The sequence below is a fragment of the Pecten maximus genome, chromosome 1, assembly GCF_902652985.1.
Source record: "Pecten maximus chromosome 1, xPecMax1.1, whole genome shotgun sequence".
In the NCBI taxonomy this organism is placed as follows: domain Eukaryota; kingdom Metazoa; phylum Mollusca; class Bivalvia; order Pectinida; family Pectinidae; genus Pecten; species Pecten maximus.
The window spans coordinates 15,310,719-15,333,035 of NC_047015.1; the positions used below are offsets into that span (position 1 = coordinate 15,310,719).

At 39.2% G+C, this 22,317-nt stretch overlaps 1 protein-coding gene across 1 annotated transcript; it reads right to left on the bottom strand.

The window, feature by feature from the left end:
• Positions 1-847: 847 nt before the first annotated feature.
• On the bottom strand, positions 848-8,887 carry LOC117330308 (LWamide neuropeptides-like). The gene is made up of 2 exons (XM_033888541.1): positions 8,840-8,887; positions 848-1,447 (listed from the first exon to the last, which is right to left on the bottom strand). Exons 1-2 carry the CDS (start codon positions 8,885-8,887, stop codon positions 848-850), a joined length of 648 nt encoding a protein of 215 aa, XP_033744432.1.
• Between the last annotated feature and the right edge of the window lie 13,430 nt (positions 8,888-22,317).

Here is a 22,317-nt window from a genome sequence, read left to right on the forward strand (position 1 = left end):
GTGCACTACAAATTAATAAACGGTGGGAAAAAAACAGTGTAACAAACACCTGTAATGGATGTGATGTTTTGACATTTATAGTTATGTAGGTTATTAGGAAGGTAATTGACATGTCGCTTCCATTTCTATAATAATGTCATAAGATTATGACTTGTCAAAGTTATTGTATCGGGAGATTGAATAGATTTGCATGTAATGTTCACGTTTTTTTTACCCATTCTGAAAAATTTCACCTGTCAAATGTCACGTCCGTTGCATCACATCCGTTACATTGTCCAACACACGTCCGCTGATGTCCCCCCCCCCCCCCCCCCCCCCCCCCCCCCAAATAAATAAATAGGATAGTAGCAATCTATTTTTATTGAAGTGTGTATATATATATATAAAATAAGAAACACATAATTTTTTTAATGATGTAAAGACTTGGAATTCACACTATTTAAAGTATATTTCTCCTGCTATTTACTGGTATGTTCAATCAAATACATGTTAAAATCACCAGTTCTGATATTTATCAACCAAAGACGCATATTTATGATGAACTTTAAAAAATAAAGAAGGTAAAGTGGTTTAAGTTAACTTTTCAGAAAAAAGCTACTGTGATTTATTGATATAAATCAATATTTTGAAGAAAAGATATCTTTTAAATCATAAGAAGTGTTAAATGGTGCATATTCTTCAAGTTAACATCAAAATTGAAAAAAAAATTACAAATCTGAAATCATCACATCTACACTATACAAATTACACCGTAGCGTAGACTTAAAGTATATATCCTTTTAGACGATATACTGCTGTCCGTGTCTAACCTCGGTGTTGTGTTAACACCCCCATGGTATTTACACTCTCAGAACGCCAGACTAGATTCCCACAACCCCAGACTAGATTCCCACAACCCCAGACTAGATTCCCACAACCCCAGACTAGATTCCCATAACGCCAGACTAGATTCCCACAACCCCAGACTAGATTCCCACAACCCCAGACTAGATTCCCATAACGCCAGACTAGATTCCCACAACCCCAGACTAGATTCCCACAACCCCAGACTAGATTCCCACAACCCCAGACTAGATTCCCACAACGCCAGACTAGATTCCCACAACCCCAGACTAGATTCCCACAACCCCAGACTAGATTCCCACAACCCCAGACTAGATTCCCATAACGCCAGACTAGATTCCCATAACGCCAGACTAGATTCCCACAACGCCAGACTAGATTCCCACAACACCAGACTAGATTCCCACAACGCCATACTAGATTCCCACAACGCCAGACTAGATTCCCACAACGCCAGACTAGATTCCCACAACGCCAGACTAGATTCCCAGAACCACAGACTAGATTCCCAGAACCCCAAACTAGATTCCCAGAACCCCAAACTAGATTCCCACAACGCCAGACTAGATTCCCACAACGCCAGACTAGATTCCCACAACGCCAACTAGATTCCCACAACGCCATACGATTTCCAAAATATATGAAACATGTTACCACACCACAAACGTAACCCCTTGACCCTTATTACCACACCACAAACGTAACCCCTTGACCCATGTTACCACACCATAAACATAACCCCTTAAACATGTTACCACACCACAAACATAACCCCTTAAACATGTTACCACACCATAAACATAACCTCTTAAACATGTTACCACACCATAAACACAACCTCTTAAACATGTTACCACACCATAAACATAACCTCTTAAACATGTTACCACACCACAAACATAACCCCTTAAACATGTTACCACACCATAAACATAACCTCTTAAACATGTTACCACACCATAAACACAACCTCTTAAACATGTTACCACGCCATAAACATAACCTCTTAAACATGTTACCACACCATAAACACAACCCCTTAAACATGTTACCACACCATAAACATAACCTCTTAAACATGTTACCACGCCATAAACACAACCCCCCTTAAAACATGTTACCACACCATAAACAAACCCCTTAAACATGTACCACACCATAAACATAACCTCTTAAACATGTTACCACGCCATAAACACAACCCCCTTAAACATGTTACCACACCATAAACACAACCCCTTAAACATGTTACCACACCATGAACACAACCCCTTAAACATGTTACCACGCTATAAACACAACCCCTTAAACATGTTACCACACCATAAACATAACCTCATAAACATGTTACCACACCATAAACACAACCCCTTAAACATGTTACCACACCATAAACACAACCTCTTAAACATGTTACCACGCCATAAACATAACCTCTTAAACATGTTACCACACCATAAACACAACCCCTTAAACATGTTACCACACCATAAACATAACCTCTTAAACATGTTACCACGCCATAAACACAACCCCTTAAACATGTTACCACACCATAAACAAACCCCTTAAACATGTTACCACACCATAAACATAACCTCTTAAACATGTTACCACGCCATAAACACAACCCCTTAAACATGTTACCACACCATAAACACAACCCCTTAAACATGTTACCACACCATGAACACAACCCCTTAAACATGTTACCACGCTATAAACACAACCCCTTAAACATGTTACCACACCATAAACATAACCTCATAAACATGTTACCACACCATAAACACAACCCCTTAAACATGTTACCACACCATAAACACAACCCCTTAAACATGTTACCACACCATAAACATAACCTCTTAAACATGTTACCACGCCATAAACATAACCTCTTAAACATGTTACCACACCATAAACACAACCCCTTAAACATGTTACCACACCATAAACATAACCTCTTAAACATGTAACCACACCATAAACACAACCCCTTAAACATGTTACCACACCATAAACATAACCTCTTAAACATGTAACCACGCCATAAACATAACCTCTTAAACATGTTACCACACCATAAACACAACCCCTTAAACATGTTACCACACCATAAACATAACCTCTTAAACATGTAACCACGCCATAAACATAACCTCTTAAACATGTAACCACGCCATAAACACAACCCCTTAAACATGTTACCACACCATAAACATAACCTCTTAAACATGTAACCACACCATAAACACAACCCCTTAAACATGTTACCACACCATAAACACAACCCCTTAAACATGTTACCACACCATAAACATAACCTCTTAAACATGTAACCACGCCATAAACATAACCTCTTAAACATGTTACCACACCATAAACACAACCCCTTAAACATGTTACCACACCATAAACATAACCTCTTAAACATGTAACCACGCCATAAACATAACCTCTTAAACATGTAACCACGCCATAAACACAACCCCTTAAACATGTTACCACACCATAAACATAACCTCTTAAACATGTAACCACACCATAAACACAACCCCTTAAACATGTTACCACACCATAAACACAACCCCTTAAACATGTTACCACACCATAAACATAACCTCTTAAACATGTAACCACGCCATAAACATAACCTCTTAAACATGTAACCACGCCATAAACACAACCCCTTAAACATGTTACCACACCATAAACATAACCTCTTAAACATGTAACCACACCATAAACACAACCCCTTAAACATGTTACCACACCATAAACACAACCCCTTAAACATGTTACCACACCATAAACATAACCTCTTAAACATGTAACCACGCCATAAACATAACCTCTTAAACATGTAACCACGCCATAAACACAACCCCTTAAACATGTTACCACACCATAAACATAACCTCTTAAACATGTAACCACACCATAAACACAACCCCTTAAACATGTTACCACACCATAAACATAACCTCTTAAACATGTAACCACACCATAAACACAACCCCTTAAACATGTTACCACACCATAAACATAACCTCTTAAACATGTAACCACGCCATAAACATAACCTCTTAAACATGTTACCACACCATAAACACAACCCCTTAAACATGTTACCACACCATAAACATAACCTCTTAAACATGTAACCACACCATAAACACAACCCCTTAAACATGTTACCACACCATAAACATAACCTCTTAAACATGTTACCACACCATAAACACAACCCCTTAAACATGTTACCACACCATAAACACAACCCCTTAAACATTTTACCACACAATAAACACAACCCCTTAAACATTTTACCACACAATAAACATAACCTCTTAAACATGTAACCACGTCATAAACATAACCTCTTAAACATGTTACCACGCCATAAACACAACCCCTTAAACATGTTACCACACCATAAACACAACCCCTTAAACATGTTACCACACCATAAACATAACCTCTTAAACATGTAACCACGCCATAAACATAACCTCTTAAACATGTTACCACGCCATAAACACAACCCCTTAAACATGTAACCACACCATAAACATAACCTCTTAAACATGTAACCACGCCATAAACATAACCTCTTAAACATGTAACCACGCCATAAACATAACCTCTTAAACATGTTACCACGCCATAAACACAACCCCTTAAACATGTAACCACACCATAAACACAACCCCTTAAACATGTTACCACACCATAAACATAACCTCTTAAACATGTTACCACACCATAAACATCTGCTCGGCAAGTAAACTGAACACACTATCATATTCAAGGAGTAACGTTTATCTTAATCTAATTAAATTATATAATAAACTACGAATATCATTAAAAAGCAATATCAAAATATAACCATATTCCGAATTTGTCAAAATTAAGGATTCGTTTCCATCAAATTACTAATTTGTCACCATCATTCGCTACTTTATCAATCTGATCTCGCCAAATAGCGCACGTTACAATAACCACGGCGTAATAAAGACAATAATGTGGTGACATGATTGTTCTTCGTAACACGGCAGTCATATGATATATGAATACATAGATAAATATATTACATGTATTACTTAAAATCTTTGTAAGATTAAAGGATTTGTTTTGTATGAAATATATAATGTAACGTGTCCCATAAAATAGCCACTCCATACACAGGAAATATTCCTTCACGTGAATTTCACATGAATTTCACGTGAAAAAAAAAATTCCTTTTTGTATACACATATAGGTTAAAGGAATCAAGGAGATAAAATAATTTCATAATATTCCAAAGTAAAGGTACACACTCATTCACTTAATGACTATAATTTTTGGTTGGCATAGCTTTGGATACAAAGTTATCTTCGGTCCACTAACCAATCGAGAGCAAAATAAAAGCTGGATTACCGATGAATGCCTAGCGAGCGCGTGGGCGAGTTTGCTATCTCAGAGGCACACATTGCTAGAACCAAACTCATTATAAATCTTTGCATGTAAACGGTGCATTATGGACATAACATTTCCATTAAAAATCGTTGAAAGTCAATGCACATTTAGCTACTGCTGTGCAGGAAATCTATTACTAAATACAACATCGCAATTTTCTGGTGCTATATAATGAAAGGAGATTCCGTATGGGTTTTGTAGGTAGGTAATTAACTTACTTTTATTGATATCATTAAGGTGACTGTCTACGATTACCATGGTTATAAACACGTGTAATTCAAACACTGATTACGGGTCATTGGCCGTCTGAAGAAGACACACGTGGCTGTACACCGTGTAGAAAACACACGGAGTAAACAACACTTGGTTAGGTCCTCTGGAACAGTACCAGGTCGACATAAAGAGGACATTATTCTAACAACTGGATATGAAATATGACAGTCGGATGGAAATTAAGCTAAAATATGTCAGTAACAATTGAAGAAACCGCGAACAAGTAATAGATATTGCTATCGACACCGACTTCTCGTAGTAACAACACTTTAATGGCGACACGTCCTTTCGGGTAATGGATAGTGATGTAGATGGCAGTCTAAGCTGTCATTTAGTCATAAACCAATGCCAGTATCTAATAAAACCATATCGTATATACTTAATGACGTATCTAAATATAATGTATCAACATTCCTCCACAAAGACATGGCAATTTGTCATAGTTTTTTTTTCTTTCTTTCTTTTTTTAATTTTTTAATTTTTTTTTTTTATGTTCATGCTAAAACACATCGGAATACGATCATTTTGGAATAGCGAGACATATAAGGATAATTCTCGAGTATTGGGTAATAATATGAATTAATGAATATCACTTCAACCGAGACTTTACCTAATAGATAGTTGTTGGTTTTTTTTTTTGTTTTTTTTGTTTTTAAATTTTTTTGTCTGATCAGAAATCTTTTGACAACACATATGTTCATGCTAAAACACATCGGAATACGATCATTTTGGAATTGTTATTCAGCGAGACATATCATGATAATTCTCGAGTATTGGGTAATTATATAAATTAATGAATATCACTTCAACCAAGACTTTACCTAATGGAGTAGAATATTAACACTCTGGGTTAGCAGTAAAACCAATCTCAGCTGGGAGCCTCAATCCTAGGCACCGATTTCCTAGCATGTAATTCACGTTTTCCACTCTGTCGCAGCACAACGCGTGTTGTCAAATTAACAGAAAACAAACGAAGATGTGTTCGAACCGTGTGAACATTTTCAATTCCTCGTATTCATTATCAAGAGTCCCATTAAGTCTGCATCGCTAACCTGTTTTCAAAGCCTGTTAATAAAAAAGGTTCAAACATTTAAACTTTCAAAATGAATCAAGGTCAATCTTATTTAAACATGATACATAGCAAGGTTATCATTATGACCATATCATTTACATGCTTTCATTATTTTACTATTCAGAATTTGAAAGCTTGTTTAAAACAAAGTCATTGCATGTATTTAAACAACTGTGTGGTCCCAACAAACTACATGGATCAATGTCTTTAATATAATTTGGTTTACTTGCGTACCACCAATGCTTCATGACGTTGCGCTGGAAAATCTGTAGCTGCCTTGGGCAACATGTTTACGTTTTCTCGCCATATTAACAAGACAACACAAAAACATAAACATTGAATCTCAAAGTGATACTAAATATTTGATTTCTTTTGGGTATTAAATAATCCTTATCTTAATGTACTGGAAAGCTGGGTATGTAAGACATTTGGTTGGGGGATATAACTCAGTAATCTTTTTAATTCCTCTAATTAGGTTAGATAAGTTGGGTTAAATTAAACTATTGAAATGCATAAAGAACAAAACCCAACAAACCCCGAGGCATATTGAGAACACAATAAGTAAATATGTTGTGTAGTAAATATGTTGTGTTTTGCATTAAGTCTTTTTGGAACCACCCTTTTGTAACTCTAGAATCAAATTGGACAACGTCGACGAAAATTCACCATCCAAACAACGGATCTGTCAAATACGGATATTGATAAGAATACACGATAACGCACCACAACACTTTAGAAATGTGGTCCGTTAACTTTACCATCAGAAATAGTCCCCAATGTTATCATCTTTAACATCAGAATGTGGTCCGTAACCTTTACCATCAGAATAGTCCCCAATGTTATCACCTTCAACATGAAGGAATCAAAACACGCGCTGCTGAAGAACAACACAGCTCGACTACTGATGACATATTTTTATTACATTAGAGTACGTTCCTTTTAAAACTTTCTAGCAACTTTCAATTACCTGATCGTGTTCATAAGCTCCATTTCAATGTTTGATAAATCTTACAATTCGGTCTTTTGACTGAGCTGCCGCTGGTCAATCATAGATGGAGAAAGATGTCCAAACAGCTAAAGTCCTCTTTAGACACCTCCAAAATTACCGAGGATGGTACACTCAATATCAAGGAATTGTATATGATGTTAAATAAAGCTCTGATGTGCTGAGACTGAGTGAAACTTTATGACATAATCTAAGAAGGTGGTTTGACATCTTCCAGACCCTATATACAAAATATATTAAAATAATTGATAATGCTTACTCCAAAAAATTGAGATAAAACTTTCACCAAACCACTATAGGGTCAATTAACGCCTTCTCCGCCAAATTAATATGAAAAGAAAAAGAAAAAAACCTCTGAAGCCGGGAAAGATATGATAACGATATAGTTTGTGTCTTGGTATTAATACAGCAATGGGAATAGCAATGTCCATTGTCTTATCCTTATGTACCCCTTCTCCCTCTTATTCATTTTATCTTTCTCTGTGCTGATTCTTTTCTATTGTTTTCCTTTTATTTAAAAACAGTACTTATTTCAACTATAGGCAGTCACACGATAAAGCTAGTGTTGAATTTTACCTTATGACAAGAAATGGATTAAGTGCGAGTATGTATGGGAAAATGAACTTTAAATGTATTTTTATACTTTAAAAAATTTAGGAATAGCAGGAGCAAACATGGATCGGGTAAGGAACAAGAAAGGCAGACAACAGAAGAATGATGAAGGTGGTCGTGACAGACAAACAAGGTACACGACAACTACTGGACAAGTTGGCGTTGACAGCTGCAGAATCGAATACAGTCATTAGCGGACTCGTAGTTTTGTTACACAATAGTCGAGAAATCAGCCAGACATTATTATCTTTTAAATGATGAAGCATCATCAGAATCAGAAATTGTCAATGTGCACGTGATATAATCAACACTGGACAATTACTGAAACCACCTTGCCGGAACCAGAGAACCAACGAAACAGTGTGATAGATCAGTCAGACTTACCGCCTATATAAAGATCTGGCAGACAGATGATATGTTATACTAAACGTATTCACTCCATTTCTTGTTGGTAGTCCTGTGTAAAGTTTTTGTTACTAGGCCTATTTACTCATTTTTCTGTTGATCTGGTGTAAAGTTTTGTTACTAGGCCTATTTACTCATTTTCTTTCTGTGGATCTGGTGTGAAGATTTACTCGTTTGAAATGGTCGACATCATCATCTTCTACCTGGACATATTCCATCTCCTTGTGCGATATGAAGTCAGACGTGTTGATACGTAATCGTTGATATGCCCAGTGGCTCTGTTGTCACCAGTCTATATTTTATTTTAAGAATAAAGTCGAGATCGCTTACCCTTCTGGAACGTCAGGTCCTATTCACTTATGCGTCTTCAAGGTTTTCATGCATACCAAAGTCGAACCATGGACCTCGGATCCCCACTTCAAATTACGTGGATGGCGCTGGCACTGAATCATCGCAGCCCCTATATGAAAAAGGTAGTTAACTTTTAAGTAAGGAAAGGTCGATTTCGTTGCTATATCGTTTATGTGCAAGGGAGAACACTCAAATATAACTGTTGTTTCTCGTTTGCGAAGAGGTGTTAAACATGCTCTCTCTCTCTCTCTCTCTCTCTCTCTCTCTCTCTCTCTCTCTCTCTCACACACACACACACACACACACACCTTCACACTCTCTCACACACACCCTCACACACAATTTATTCCATTATAAACCATTTTATTTGATATCACCCTCAAAATATTAACTTGCAAGTCCTGCTACAATGGAAACATTGAGTGGTTCCTACAGTAAGTTAATGATTACGTGAAGCACATACAAAGGCCAGATGACTGAAGTAAAATGTAATTCAATACATTATAACTATAAGGATTTGTATTGAAACTGGAGGCAGGTCTAAAAAAAAACAAAGATATTTGAAGTTCTATGCACAGCTGAACTGAATGGTAAATAACTTCATCTAAATGTGCAGGCACCTTACGAATAACGATATGATTTTTTTTCTCAGCTTTTAACAAAGAACAGCGGTATTTCACATATAAAAGGCATCTTAAGAACTCTCCAAGAAACCACGAAATAAAAAAGTGAATGCTTGCAGGTAATGTTTTACTATTCATTCAGTCTGATAAATGAATATGCAAAACATGACACCAAGATGAAGATATGAAATTTGAGAAAATCTATTTTATACTGCTGGCGAAAGCAATAAATTTCAAAATGTAACATTGTTACGATGGCAGTAAATGTGAGTGCTGCGCAATTCTGAAATTCAGTAAGGAACATACAAAACTCATTCCTGTCTGGATACACGTTCTATTCAGGAAAAAAATATATACAGCGTTAAAAAGCAGAGAACGTCAATATGTACATAATACCGTGATTCTAACTCAGAAAAGATAAACCAATGACAAAATATGAGCAAAATATAGATTTTCAAGGAGACAGTTGAAAAAAAGATATCAGACCGCGTGTTCCAGAATGGAGAGCGTCATGTAATCTAGGATACATCGAATCATCCAACTGAGGACCAGGGAGGTGACAACGCTACCAGCAGGCATATCAACGAGTATTGGACACGTCGGACTCCATATCAACGAGTATTGGACACGTCGGACTCCATATCAAAGAGTATTGGACATGTCGGACTCCATATCAACGAGTATTGGACACGTCGAATTCCATATCAACGAGTATTGGACATGTCGGACTCCATATCAACGAGTATTGGACACGTCGGACTCCATATCAACGATCATTGTACATGTCGGACTCCATATCAACGAGTATTGGACACATCGGACTCCATATCAACGAGTATTGGACACGTCGGACTCCATATCAACGAGTATTGGACATGTCGGACTCCATATCAACGATCATTGTACATGTCGGACTCCATATCAACGAGCATTGGACACATCGGACTCCATATCAACGATCATTGTACATGTCGGACTCCATATCAACGAGTATTGGATACGTGGGACTCCATATCAACGAGCATTGTACACGTCGGACTCCATATCAACGAGTATTGGACACATCGGACTCCATATGAACGAGTATTGGACACGTCGGACTCCGTATCAACCAGCACTGGACACGTCGGACTCCATATCAACGAGTATTGGACACGTCGGGACTCCATATCAACGAGCATTAGACACGTCGGGACTCCATATCCAACAAAGAGCATTAGACACGTCGGGACTCCATATCAACGAGCATTAGACACGTCGGACTCCATATCAACGAGTATTAGACACGTCGGGACTCCATATCCAACAAAGAGCATTAGACACGTCGGACTCCATATCCAACAAAGAGCATTAGACACGTCGGGACTCCATATCCAACAAAGAGCATTAGACACGTCGGGACTCCATATCAACGAGCATTAGACACGTCGGGACTCCATATCCAACAAAGAGCATTAGACACGTCGGGACTCCATATCCAACAAAGAGCATTAGACACGTCGGGACTCCATATCAACGAGCATTAGACACGTCGGGACTCCATATCCAACAAAGAGCATTAGACACGTCGGGACTCCATATCAACGAGCATTAGACACGTCGGGACTCCATATCCAACAAAGAGCATTAGACACGTCGGGACTCCATATCAACGAGCATTAGACACGTCGGACTCCATATCAAAGAGCATTAGACACGTCGGGACTCCATATCAACGAGCATTAGACACGTCGGGACTCCATATCCAACAAAGAGCATTAGACACGTCGGGACTCCATATCAACGAGCATTAGACACGTCGGGACTCCATATCCAACAAAGAGCATTAGACACGTCGGGACTCCATATCCAACAAAGAGCATTAGACACGTCGGGACTCCATATCAACGAGCATTAGACACGTCGGGACTCCATATCCAACAAAGAGCATTAGACACGTCGGGACTCCATATCAACGAGCATTAGACACGTCGGGACTCCATATCCAACAAAGAGCATTAGACACGTCGGGACTCCATATCAACGAGCATTAGACACGTCGGGACTCCATATCAACGAGCATTAGACACGTCGGGACTCCATATCCAACAAAGAGCATTAGACACGTCGGGACTCCATATCAACGAGCATTAGACACGTCGGGACTCCATATCAACGAGCATTAGACACGTCGGGACTCCATATCAACGAGCATTAGACACGTCGGGACTCCATATCCAACAAAGAGCATTAGACACGTCGGGACTCCATATCCAACAAAGAGCATTAGACACGTCGGGACTCCATATCCAACAAAGAGCATTAGACACGTCGGGACTCCATATCCAACAAAGAGCATTAGACACGTCGGACTCCATATCCAACAAAGAGCATTAGACACGTCGGACTCCATATCCAACAAAGAGCATTAGACACGTCGGACTCCATATCCAACAAAGAGCATTAAACACGTCGGGACTCCATATCAACGAGCATTAGACACGTCGGGACTCCATATCAACGAGTATTGGACACGTCGGGACTCCATATCAACGAGCATTAGACACGTCGGGACTTCATATCAAAGAGCATTAGACACGTCGGGACTCCATATCAACGAGCATTGGACACGTCGGACTCCATATCAACGAGTATTGGACACGTCGGACTCCATATCAACGATCATTGGACACGTCGGACTCCATATCAAAGAGTATTAGACACGTCGGACTCCATATCAACGAGCATTAGACACGTCGGGACTCCATATCAACGAGCATTGGACACGTCGGGACTCCATATCCAACAAAGAGCATTAGACACGTCGGGACTCCATATCAACGAGCATTAGACACGTCGGAACTCCATATCAACGATCATTAGACAAGTCGGACTCCATATCAAAGAGTATTGGACACGTCGGACTCCATATCAACGATCATTGGACACGTCGGACTCCATATCAAAGAGTATTGGATACGTGGGACTCCATATCAACGAGCATTAGACACGTCGGGACTCCATATCCAACAAAGAGCATTAGACACGTCGGGACTCCATATCAACGAGCATTAGACACGTCGGAACTCCATATCAACGATCATTAGACAAGTCGGACTCCATATCAAAGAGTATTGGACACGTCGGACTCCATATCAACGATCATTGGACACGTCGGACTTCATATCAACGAGCATTGGACACGTCGGACTACATATCAACGAGCATTGGACACGTCGGACTCCATATCAACGAGCATTGGATACGTCGGACTCCATATCAACGAGCATTGTACATGTCGGACTTCATATCAAAGAGCATTGGACACGGCGGACTCCATATCAACGAGTATTGGACACGTCGGACTTCATATCAACGAGCATTGGACACGTCGGACTCCATATCAACGAGCATTGGATACGTCGGACTACATATCAACGAGTATTGGACACGTCGGACTCCATATCAACGAGTATTGGACACGTCGGACTCCATATCAACGAGCATTGGACACGTCGGACTCCATATCAACGAGTATTGGATACGTGGGACTCCATATCAACGAGTATTGGATACGTGGGACTCCATATCAACGAGCAATGGACACATCGGACTCCATATCAACGAGTATTGGACATGTCGGACTCCATATCAACGAGCATTGGACACGGCGGACTCCATATCAAAGAGTATTGGACACGTCGGACTTCATATCAAAGAGTATTGGACACGTCGGACTCCATATCAACGAGTATTGGACACGTCGGACTCCATATCAACGAGTATTGGACACGTCGGACTACATATCAACGAGCAGTGGACACGTCGGACTCCATATCAACGAGCATTGGACACGGCGGACTCCATATGAAAGAGTATTGGACACGTCGGACTTCATATCAAAGAGTATTGGACACGTCGGACTTCATATCAAAGAGTATTGGACATGTCGGACTTCATATCAAAGAGTATTGGACATGTCGGACTCCATATCAACGAGTATTGGACACGTCGAATTCCATATCAACGAGTATTGGACACGGCGGACTCCATATGAAAGAGTATTGGACACGTCGGACTTCATATCAACGAGTATTGGACACGTCGAATTCCATATCAACGAGTATTGGACACGTCGAATTCCATATCAACGAGTATTGGACACGTCGGACTCCATATGAAAGAGTATTGGACACGTCGGACTTCATATCAAAGAATATTGGACACGTCGGACTTCATATCAAAGAGCATTAGACACGTCGGACTCCATATCCAACAAAGAGCATTAGACACGTCGGGACTCCATATCCAACAAAGAGCATTAGACACGTCGGGACTCCATATCCAACAAAGAGCATTAGACACGTCGGACTCCATATCAAAGAGTATTGGACACGTCGGACTCCATATCCAACAAAGAGCATTAGACACGCCGGGACTCCATATCCAACAAAGAGCATTAGACACGTCGGACTCCATATCAAAGAGTATTGGACACGTCGGACTCCATATCCAACAAAGAGCATTAGACACGTCGGACTCCATATCCAACAAAGAGCATTAGACACGTCGGGACTCCATATCCAACAAAGAGCATTAGACACGTCGGGACTCCATATCAACGAGCATTAGACACGTCGGACTCCATATCAAAGAGCATTAGACACGTCGGGACTCCATATCGCTAAGTTGGAGAAAATATAACATTTCCTAATGAGTCGACATCTGCCAAAGTAGTCGTTATATTGGGAAAAGTCGATAATATCGAATCAACTGGGAAGCAAATGAATATAATAATTATCTAAAATTATCAGACAGCTTAGTTGTAAGATATCCTTGCGGGTTAGATCGAGGTAAGCGAACTGGTGTAAAAGAGTCTGTAATGTCCTTGATCTCAAATGTTGTTGGTTTTTTTTCAACAGTATGATGCCGACATGGTCAATAAACCTTTTCATTTGTCTTGTCTCATTTTTTTTCTTTTTCAATTTCTTCATTAGTATCTTGCCACGAGCCGTTACCGGGATTCCAAGTGCACCGTTAATCTTTGACGACTGGCTAAGTCCTTCTCATTTGGGAAGTAGTGTATCCTGAGCGTAGAAGTCTTTGTTGCTGTCCAATTGTAATTCAATGACTTTTATCTGCAGGTCTATGTCAAGCCCGTCTTTTGACCGAAAATCCGTTCAATGTATCACAATGCCAAGACCCAAGAACGCAAGTTGAACCCTCCGTCCGACATCAGCGATCGGGCAGAATGGAGGTATTCCAGCAAACCCTCCTCTTTTTCAAGACTATATAAGATGTCAACATTTATATATCACCAGTCATTGATTACATGCTCTGCTCCCCCCTACTTCTAAAAAAGATTTTTATGCGCGCTTGTTATTTTGTGTTTCTGTCCTATGGGGCGCCGTTTTACTATTTATTCCCATTTGGTGATATCACCTATTCAATCAGTGATATCACCTATTCGAATAGGTGATATCACCCATTCGAATAGGTGATATCACTTAATGAAACGAATAGGTGACATCACTTATGAAATTGTATAAGTGATATCACCAATTCGAATAGGTGATATCACTTATGAAATTGTATAAGTGATATCACCAATTCGAATAGGTGATATCACTTATGAAATTGTATAAGTGATATCACCTATTCGAATGAGTGATATCACTATGGGGCGCCGTTTTACTATTTATTCCCATTTGGTGATATCACCTATTCAATCAGTGATATCACCTATTCGAATGAGTGATATCACTTAATGCAACGAATAGGTGATATCACTTAAAAAAGTTCTTAAGTGATATCACCTATTCGAATAGGTGATATCACTCATTTGAATAGGTGATATCACCAAATGGGAATAAATAGTAAAACGGCGCCCCATACTGTCCAACATATCTTGTAACAAACATCGCTTTGTTATATGTATTTGTGAGAGCGAATCCTGTAAGTTTGTAACGCCTCGTTTTGAAGTAGAGATTTCAAGTAGCTAAGTACGTCGCTTAGGGATGGGTTACAATGTACCGATGATTCTAATGAATCCTAAAACGAACGCCAGTCCAATATATATCCATTGAAATTAGGGATCCAATTTCGGAAGTTTGTGATACCGAGTAGTAATACTCGAAAATGACCTATTGCCGGGAAATCTCAAGTCAGTATTCATGGATCGACTGCCATTTTAAAGAGAGAAATCCACTTTAGAAGGGAATTCTAGCGTTATTGATATGTTCTGGCACGTGGAAACGTTCTGCGTTCGCATCGAGTGATGAATGAAGTGGCACTGCGGGTGTTTGTGGGTTTAAGTAAATTTCGCCTGTTGGGATTTTGTTTTTAGTTTGAATTAAAAGCACTCATCCGTATCCACGATTTCTTCCTCCACGTCATCGTCTGTGAGTTAATAAGTATTTTGCAGTAATTTTTAACTTTTCCATGATCTCATCCAAGATGGAGGAAAGTTCTTCAGCGTCAACATATTTTTTGTGCCCTAAAATTGTTTTATAAACCTCGTGATGACACTTTTATTTCTGCACGGGTTGCCTTTTAACTTCGTAGCTATGAACTAATATATCACTTTGATGTTTATTCTGTTTGCGTTGAAGACTTGGATGATGAACTTGGCTGATTTTTATCATGTCCTAATGTACGTGACAAGTAAGGCTAAACACGCACAAGAAATCTACACTGTTAGCACATAGAAGTGGCATTCGACGACATTTAGAGAAAGGAAATCTGGATATTTCTATGGCGGCAATTGAAGAACTTTGCAAGATCTATGGTACATGCTCTAATAATCTCTTTAGTACAATCGGTCTCGTATGAAAATAAATAGGCCAAGAGTGGGGTATTGCCTGTTCCATGGGTATAGCAATAGTTCCGTTGGAAGATTCCCAAACTACGATGGAAGAAATTCAATCATAACAATATTTTCGATATTACTGTCATAGCGGCTATCCTTAACTGTTCTACTCTATAAAGCTAGTAGGGACCCAGCATATTGGTAAGGGCTTACTTTCGGCAGTATCCTCACTGAACAGGGTCCTATGTACCAAAATGGTACCAATTCGATAGAGGTAGCCATGACACGTTACGGGTAGTCAACATCACAGGTCCTCATTTCGGTCGAGAATGTCTGGACTATATGGCCTTCAATCAGAATGTTCATCAGTGATATATTGTCGCATTCTTTAATTTTCCATAGAGATGTGAAACAAGAGATCCCAGAGGGATCTTGGCGCCCACTATTGAATGATCTCTATAGGTTCCATGTTAAATTGATCTTCTCTCTATTTTTCCCTTCCTCTTACTAATATGTATAATTGAAAAACATCCCTGCAGTACTTTTCAAACAAGGGGAGCCTATATATGAAATTTGAAATTTAGTGATAATGACTGTCTGTTGGCCATGCTGTTTTCAGATTGGTCCCAAAATGCAATACGAGAGACCAAGGGGAACCTACATATCAAATTTGAGAAAGATCCCTCCAGTGCTTTCTGAGAAATAGCGATAACAAACTTCAATTGTCAAAATCCAAGATGGCTGCCTGTCGGCCATGTTGTTTTCCGATCGGTACCAAAATGCAATATGCACAACTACAGACCAAGGGGAACCTATATATGAAATTTGAGAAAGATCCCTTCAGCACTTTCTCAGAAATAGCGATAACAAACTTCAATTGTCAAAATCCAAGATGGCTGCCTGTCGGCCATGTTGTTTTTTAATCGGTCACAAAATGCAAATGTTTTTTAATCGGTCCTAAAATGCAAAATGCATAACTACAGACCGAGGGGAACCTACAAATGAAATTTTAGAAAGATTCTTTCAGCAATTTCTGAGAAATAGCGATAACAAACTTCAATTGTCAAAATACAAGATGGCTACCTATCGGCCATGTTGTTTCCCGATCGGTCCCAAAATGCAATATGCATAACAAGAAACCAAGAGGAACCTACAAATGAAATTCGAGAAAGATCCTTTCAGCAATTTCTGAGAAATAGCGATAACAAACTTCAATTTTCAAAATCCAAGATGGCTGCCTGTCGGCTATGTTGTTTTCCGATTGGTCTCAAAATGCAATATGCATACGTAGGCAGCGAGTGGAACCTACATATGAAATTTGAGAAAGATCCCTTCAGCACTTTCTCAGAAATAGCGATAACAAACTTCAATTGTCAAAATCAAAGATGGCTGCCTGTCGGCCATGTTGTTTTCCGATTGGTCTCAAAATGTAATATGCATATCTAGGAACCAAGGGGAACCTATATATGAAATTTGAGAAAGATCCCTTCAGTACTTTCTGAGAAATAGCGATAACAAACTTCAATTGTCAAAATCCAAGATGGCTGCCTGTCGGCCATGTTGTTTTCCGATCGGTACCAAAATGCAATATGCACAACTACAGACCAAGGGGAACCTACATATGAAATTTGAGAAAGATCCCTTCAGCACTTTCTCAGAAATAGCGATAACAATCTTCAATTGTCAAAATCCAAGATGGCTGCCTGTCGGCCATGTTGTTTTTTAATCGGTCACAAAATGCAAATGTTTTTTAATCGGTCCTAAAATGCAATATGCATAACTACAGACCGAGGGGAACCTACAAATGAAATTTTAGAAAGATTCTTTCAGCAATTTCTGAGAAATAGCGATAACAAACTTCAATTGTCAAAATCAAAGATGGCTGCCTGTCGGCCATGTTGTTTTCCGATCGGTCCCAAAATGTAATATGCAAAATAAGAAACCTAGAGGAACCTACAAATGAAATTTGAGAAAGATCCTATCAGTATTTTCTGAGAAATAGCGATAACAAACTTCAATTGTCAAAATCCAAGATGGCTGCCTGTCGGCCATGTTGTTTTCCGATTGGTCTCAAAATGCAATATGCATAACTAGGCACAGAGGAGAACCTACATATGAAATTTGAGAAAGATCCCTTCATTACTTTCTGAGAAATAGCGATAACAAACTTCAATTGTCAAAATCCAAGATGGCTGCCTGTCGGCTATGTTGTTTTCCGATTGGTCTCAAAATGCAATATGCTTACGTAGGCAACGAGTGGAACCTACATATGAAATTTGAGAAAGATCCCTTCAGCACTTTCTGAGAAATAGCGATAACAAACTTCAATTGTCAAAATCCAAGATGGCTGCCTGTCGGCCATGTTGTTTTCCGATTGGTCTCAAAATGTAATATGCATATCTAGGAACCAAGGGGAACCTATTTCTGAAAATTTGAGAAAGATCCCTTCAGTACTTTCTGAGAAATAGCGATAACAAACTTCAATTGTCAAAATCCAAGATGGCTGCCTGTCGGCCATGTTGTTTTCCGATCGGTACCAAAATGCAATATGCACAACTACAGACCAAGGGGAACCTACATATGAAATTTGAGAAAGATCCCTTAAACACTTTCTCAGAAATAGCGATAATAAACTTCAATTGTCAAAATCCAAGATGGCTGCCTGTCGGCCATGTTGTTTTTTAATCGGTCACAAAATGCAAATGTTTTTTAATCGGTCCTAAAATGCAAAATGCATAACTACAGACCGAGGGGAACCTACAAATGAAATTTTAGAAAGATTCTTTCAGCAATTTCTGAGAAATAGCGATAACAAACTTCAATTGTCAAAATACAAGATGGCTACCTATCGGCCATGTTGTTTCCCGATCGGTCCCAAAATGCAATATGCATAACAAGAAACCAAGAGGAACCTACAAATGAAATTCGAGAAAGATCCTTTCAGCAATTTCTGAGAAATAGCGATAACAAACTCCAATTTTCAAAATCCAAGATGGCTGCCTGTCGGCTATGTTGTTTTCCGATTGGTCTCAAAATGCAATATGCATACGTAGGCAGCGAGTGGAACCTACATATGAAATTTGAGAAAGATCCCTTCAGCACTTTCTCAGAAATAGCGATAACAAACTTCAATTGTCAAAATCAAAGATGGCTGCCTGTCGGCCATGTTGTTTTCCGATTGGTCTCAAAATGTAATATGCATATCTAGGAACCAAGGGGAACCTATATATGAAATTTGAGAAAGATCCCTTCAGTACTTTTTGAGAAATAGCGATAACAAACTTCAATTGTCAAAATCCAAGATGGCTGCCTGTCGGCCATGTTGTTTTCCGATCGGTACCAAAATGCAATATGCACAACTACAGACCAAGGGGAACCTACATATGAAATTTGAGAAAGATCCCATTCAGCACTTTCTCAGAAATAGCGATAACAATCTTCAATTGTCAAAATCCAAGATGGCTGCCTGTCGGCCATGTTGTTTTTTAATCGGTCACAAAATGCAAATGTTTTTTAATCGGTCCTAAAATGCAATATGCATAACTACAGACCGAGGGGAACCTACAAATGAAATTTTAGAAAGATTCTTTCAGCAATTTCTGAGAAATAGCGATAACAAACTTCAATTGTCAAAATCAAAGATGGCTGCCTGTCGGCCATGTTGTTTTCCGATCGGTCCCAAAATGTAATATGCAAAATAAGAAACCTAGAGGAACCTACAAATGAAATTTGAGAAAGATCCTATCAGTATTTTCTGAGAAATAGCGATAACAAACTTCAATTGTCAAAATCAAAGATGGCTGCCTGTCGGCCATGTTGTTTTCCGATTGGTCTCAAAATGCAATATGCATAACTAGGCACAGAGGAGAACCTACATATGAAATTTGAGAAAGATCCCTTCAGCACTTTCTGAGAAATAGCGATAACAAACTTCAATTGTCAAAATCCAAGATGGCTGCCTGTCGGCCATGTTGTTTTCCGATTGGTCTCAAAATGCAATATGCATAACTAGGCACAGAGGAGAACCTACATATGAAATTTGAGAAAGATCCCTTCAGCACTTTCTGAGAAATAGCGATAACAAACTTCAATTGTCAAAATCCAAGATGGCTGCCTGTCGGCCATGTTGTTTTCCGATTGGTCTCAAAATGTAATATGCATATCTAGGAACCAAGGGGAACCTATTTCTGAAAATTTGAGAAAGATCCCTTCAGTACTTTCTGAGAAATAGCGATAACAAACTTCAATTGTCAAAATCCAAGATGGCTGCCTGTCGGCCATGTTGTTTTCCGATCGGTACCAAAATGCAATATGCACAACTACAGACCAAGGGGAACCTACATATGAAATTTGAGAAAGATCCCTTAAACACTTTCTCAGAAATAGCGATAATAAACTTCAATTGTCAAAATCCAAGATGGCTGCCTGTCGGCCATGTTGTTTTGTAATCGGTCCCAAAATGCAAATGTTTTTTAATCGGTCCCAAAATGCAAAATGCATAACTACAGACCAAGGGGAACCTACATATGAAATTGCAGAAAGATCTCTTCAGCACTTTCTCAGAAATAGCGATAACAAACTTCAATTGTCAAAATCAAAGATAGCTGCCTGTCGGCCATGTTGTTTTCTGATCGGTCCCAAAATGCAATATGCACAACTACAGACCAAGGGGAACCTACATCTGAAATTCGAGAAAGATCCCTTTAGTACTTTCTCAGAAATAGCGATAACAAACTTCAATTGTCAAAATCCAAGATGGCTGCCTGTCGGCCATGCTGTTTTCCGATCGGTATCAAAATGCACTATGCACAACTACAGACCAAGGGGAACCTACATATGAAATTTGAGAAAGATCCCTTCAGCATTTTCTCAGAAATAGCGTTAAAAAACTTCAATTGTCAAAATCCAAGATGGCTGCCTGTCGGCCATGTTGTTTTCCGATCGGTCCCAAAATGCAATTTGCACAACTACTGACAAAGGGGAACCTACATATGAAATTTGAGAAAGATCCCTTCAGCACTTTCTCAGAAATAGCGATAACAAGAATTGTTTACGGACGACGGACGTAAGGCGATTTGAATAGCCCACCATCTGATGATGGTGGGCTAAAAATAGTGAACAGACAAGATCTGAACAGGTCCCACACAGAATAATGTGACTATAGTGTGTTATACTACTGTCTACAACTTCCATTATTTCAGTGAGACAGCACCTCTAAATGGCTCTGTGACGGTTTGGTATAAATGGCTCTGTAACGGTTTGGTATAAATGGCTCTGTAACGGTTTCGTATAAATGGCTCTGTGACGGTTTGGTATAAATGGCTCTGTAACGGTTTGGTATAAATGGCTCTGTAACGGTTTGGTATAAATGGCTCTGTGACGGTTTGGTATAAATGGCTCTGACGGTTTCATATAAATGGCTCTGTGACGGTTTCGTATAAATGGCTCTGTAACGGTTTGGTATAAATGGCTCTGTGAAGGTTTCATATAAATGGCTCTGTAACGGTTTGGTATAAATGGCTCTGTAACGGTTTGGTATAAATAGCTCTGTAACGGTTTGGTATAAATGGCTCTGACGGTTTCATATAAATGGCTCTGTGACGGTTTATTATATATATGGCTCTGTAACGGTTTGGTACAAATGGCTCTGTAACGGTTTGGTATAAATGGCTCTGTAATGGTTTGGTATAAATGGCTCTGTAACGGTTTCGTATAAATGGCTCTGTAATGGTTTGGTATAAATGGCCCTGTAACGGTTTCGTATAAATGGCTCTGTAATGGTTTGGTATAAATGGCTCTGTAACGGTTTCGTATAAATGGCTCTGTAATGGTTTGGTATAAATGGCTCTGACGGTTTCATATAAATGGCTCTGTAACGGTTTGGTAT

What these genes read in the sequence shown, in the direction of transcription:
- LOC117330308 (XM_033888541.1), bottom strand. Translation starts at nt 8,887, where the DNA reads ATGGAATATGTCCAGGTAGAAGATGATGATGTCGACCATTTCAAACGA. An exon ending in ATGTCGACCATTTCAAACGA is followed by an intron (nt 1,448 to 8,839) that starts GTAAATCTTCAC and finishes GTGGGAATCTAG; the next exon opens with TTGGCGTTGTGGGAATCTAG.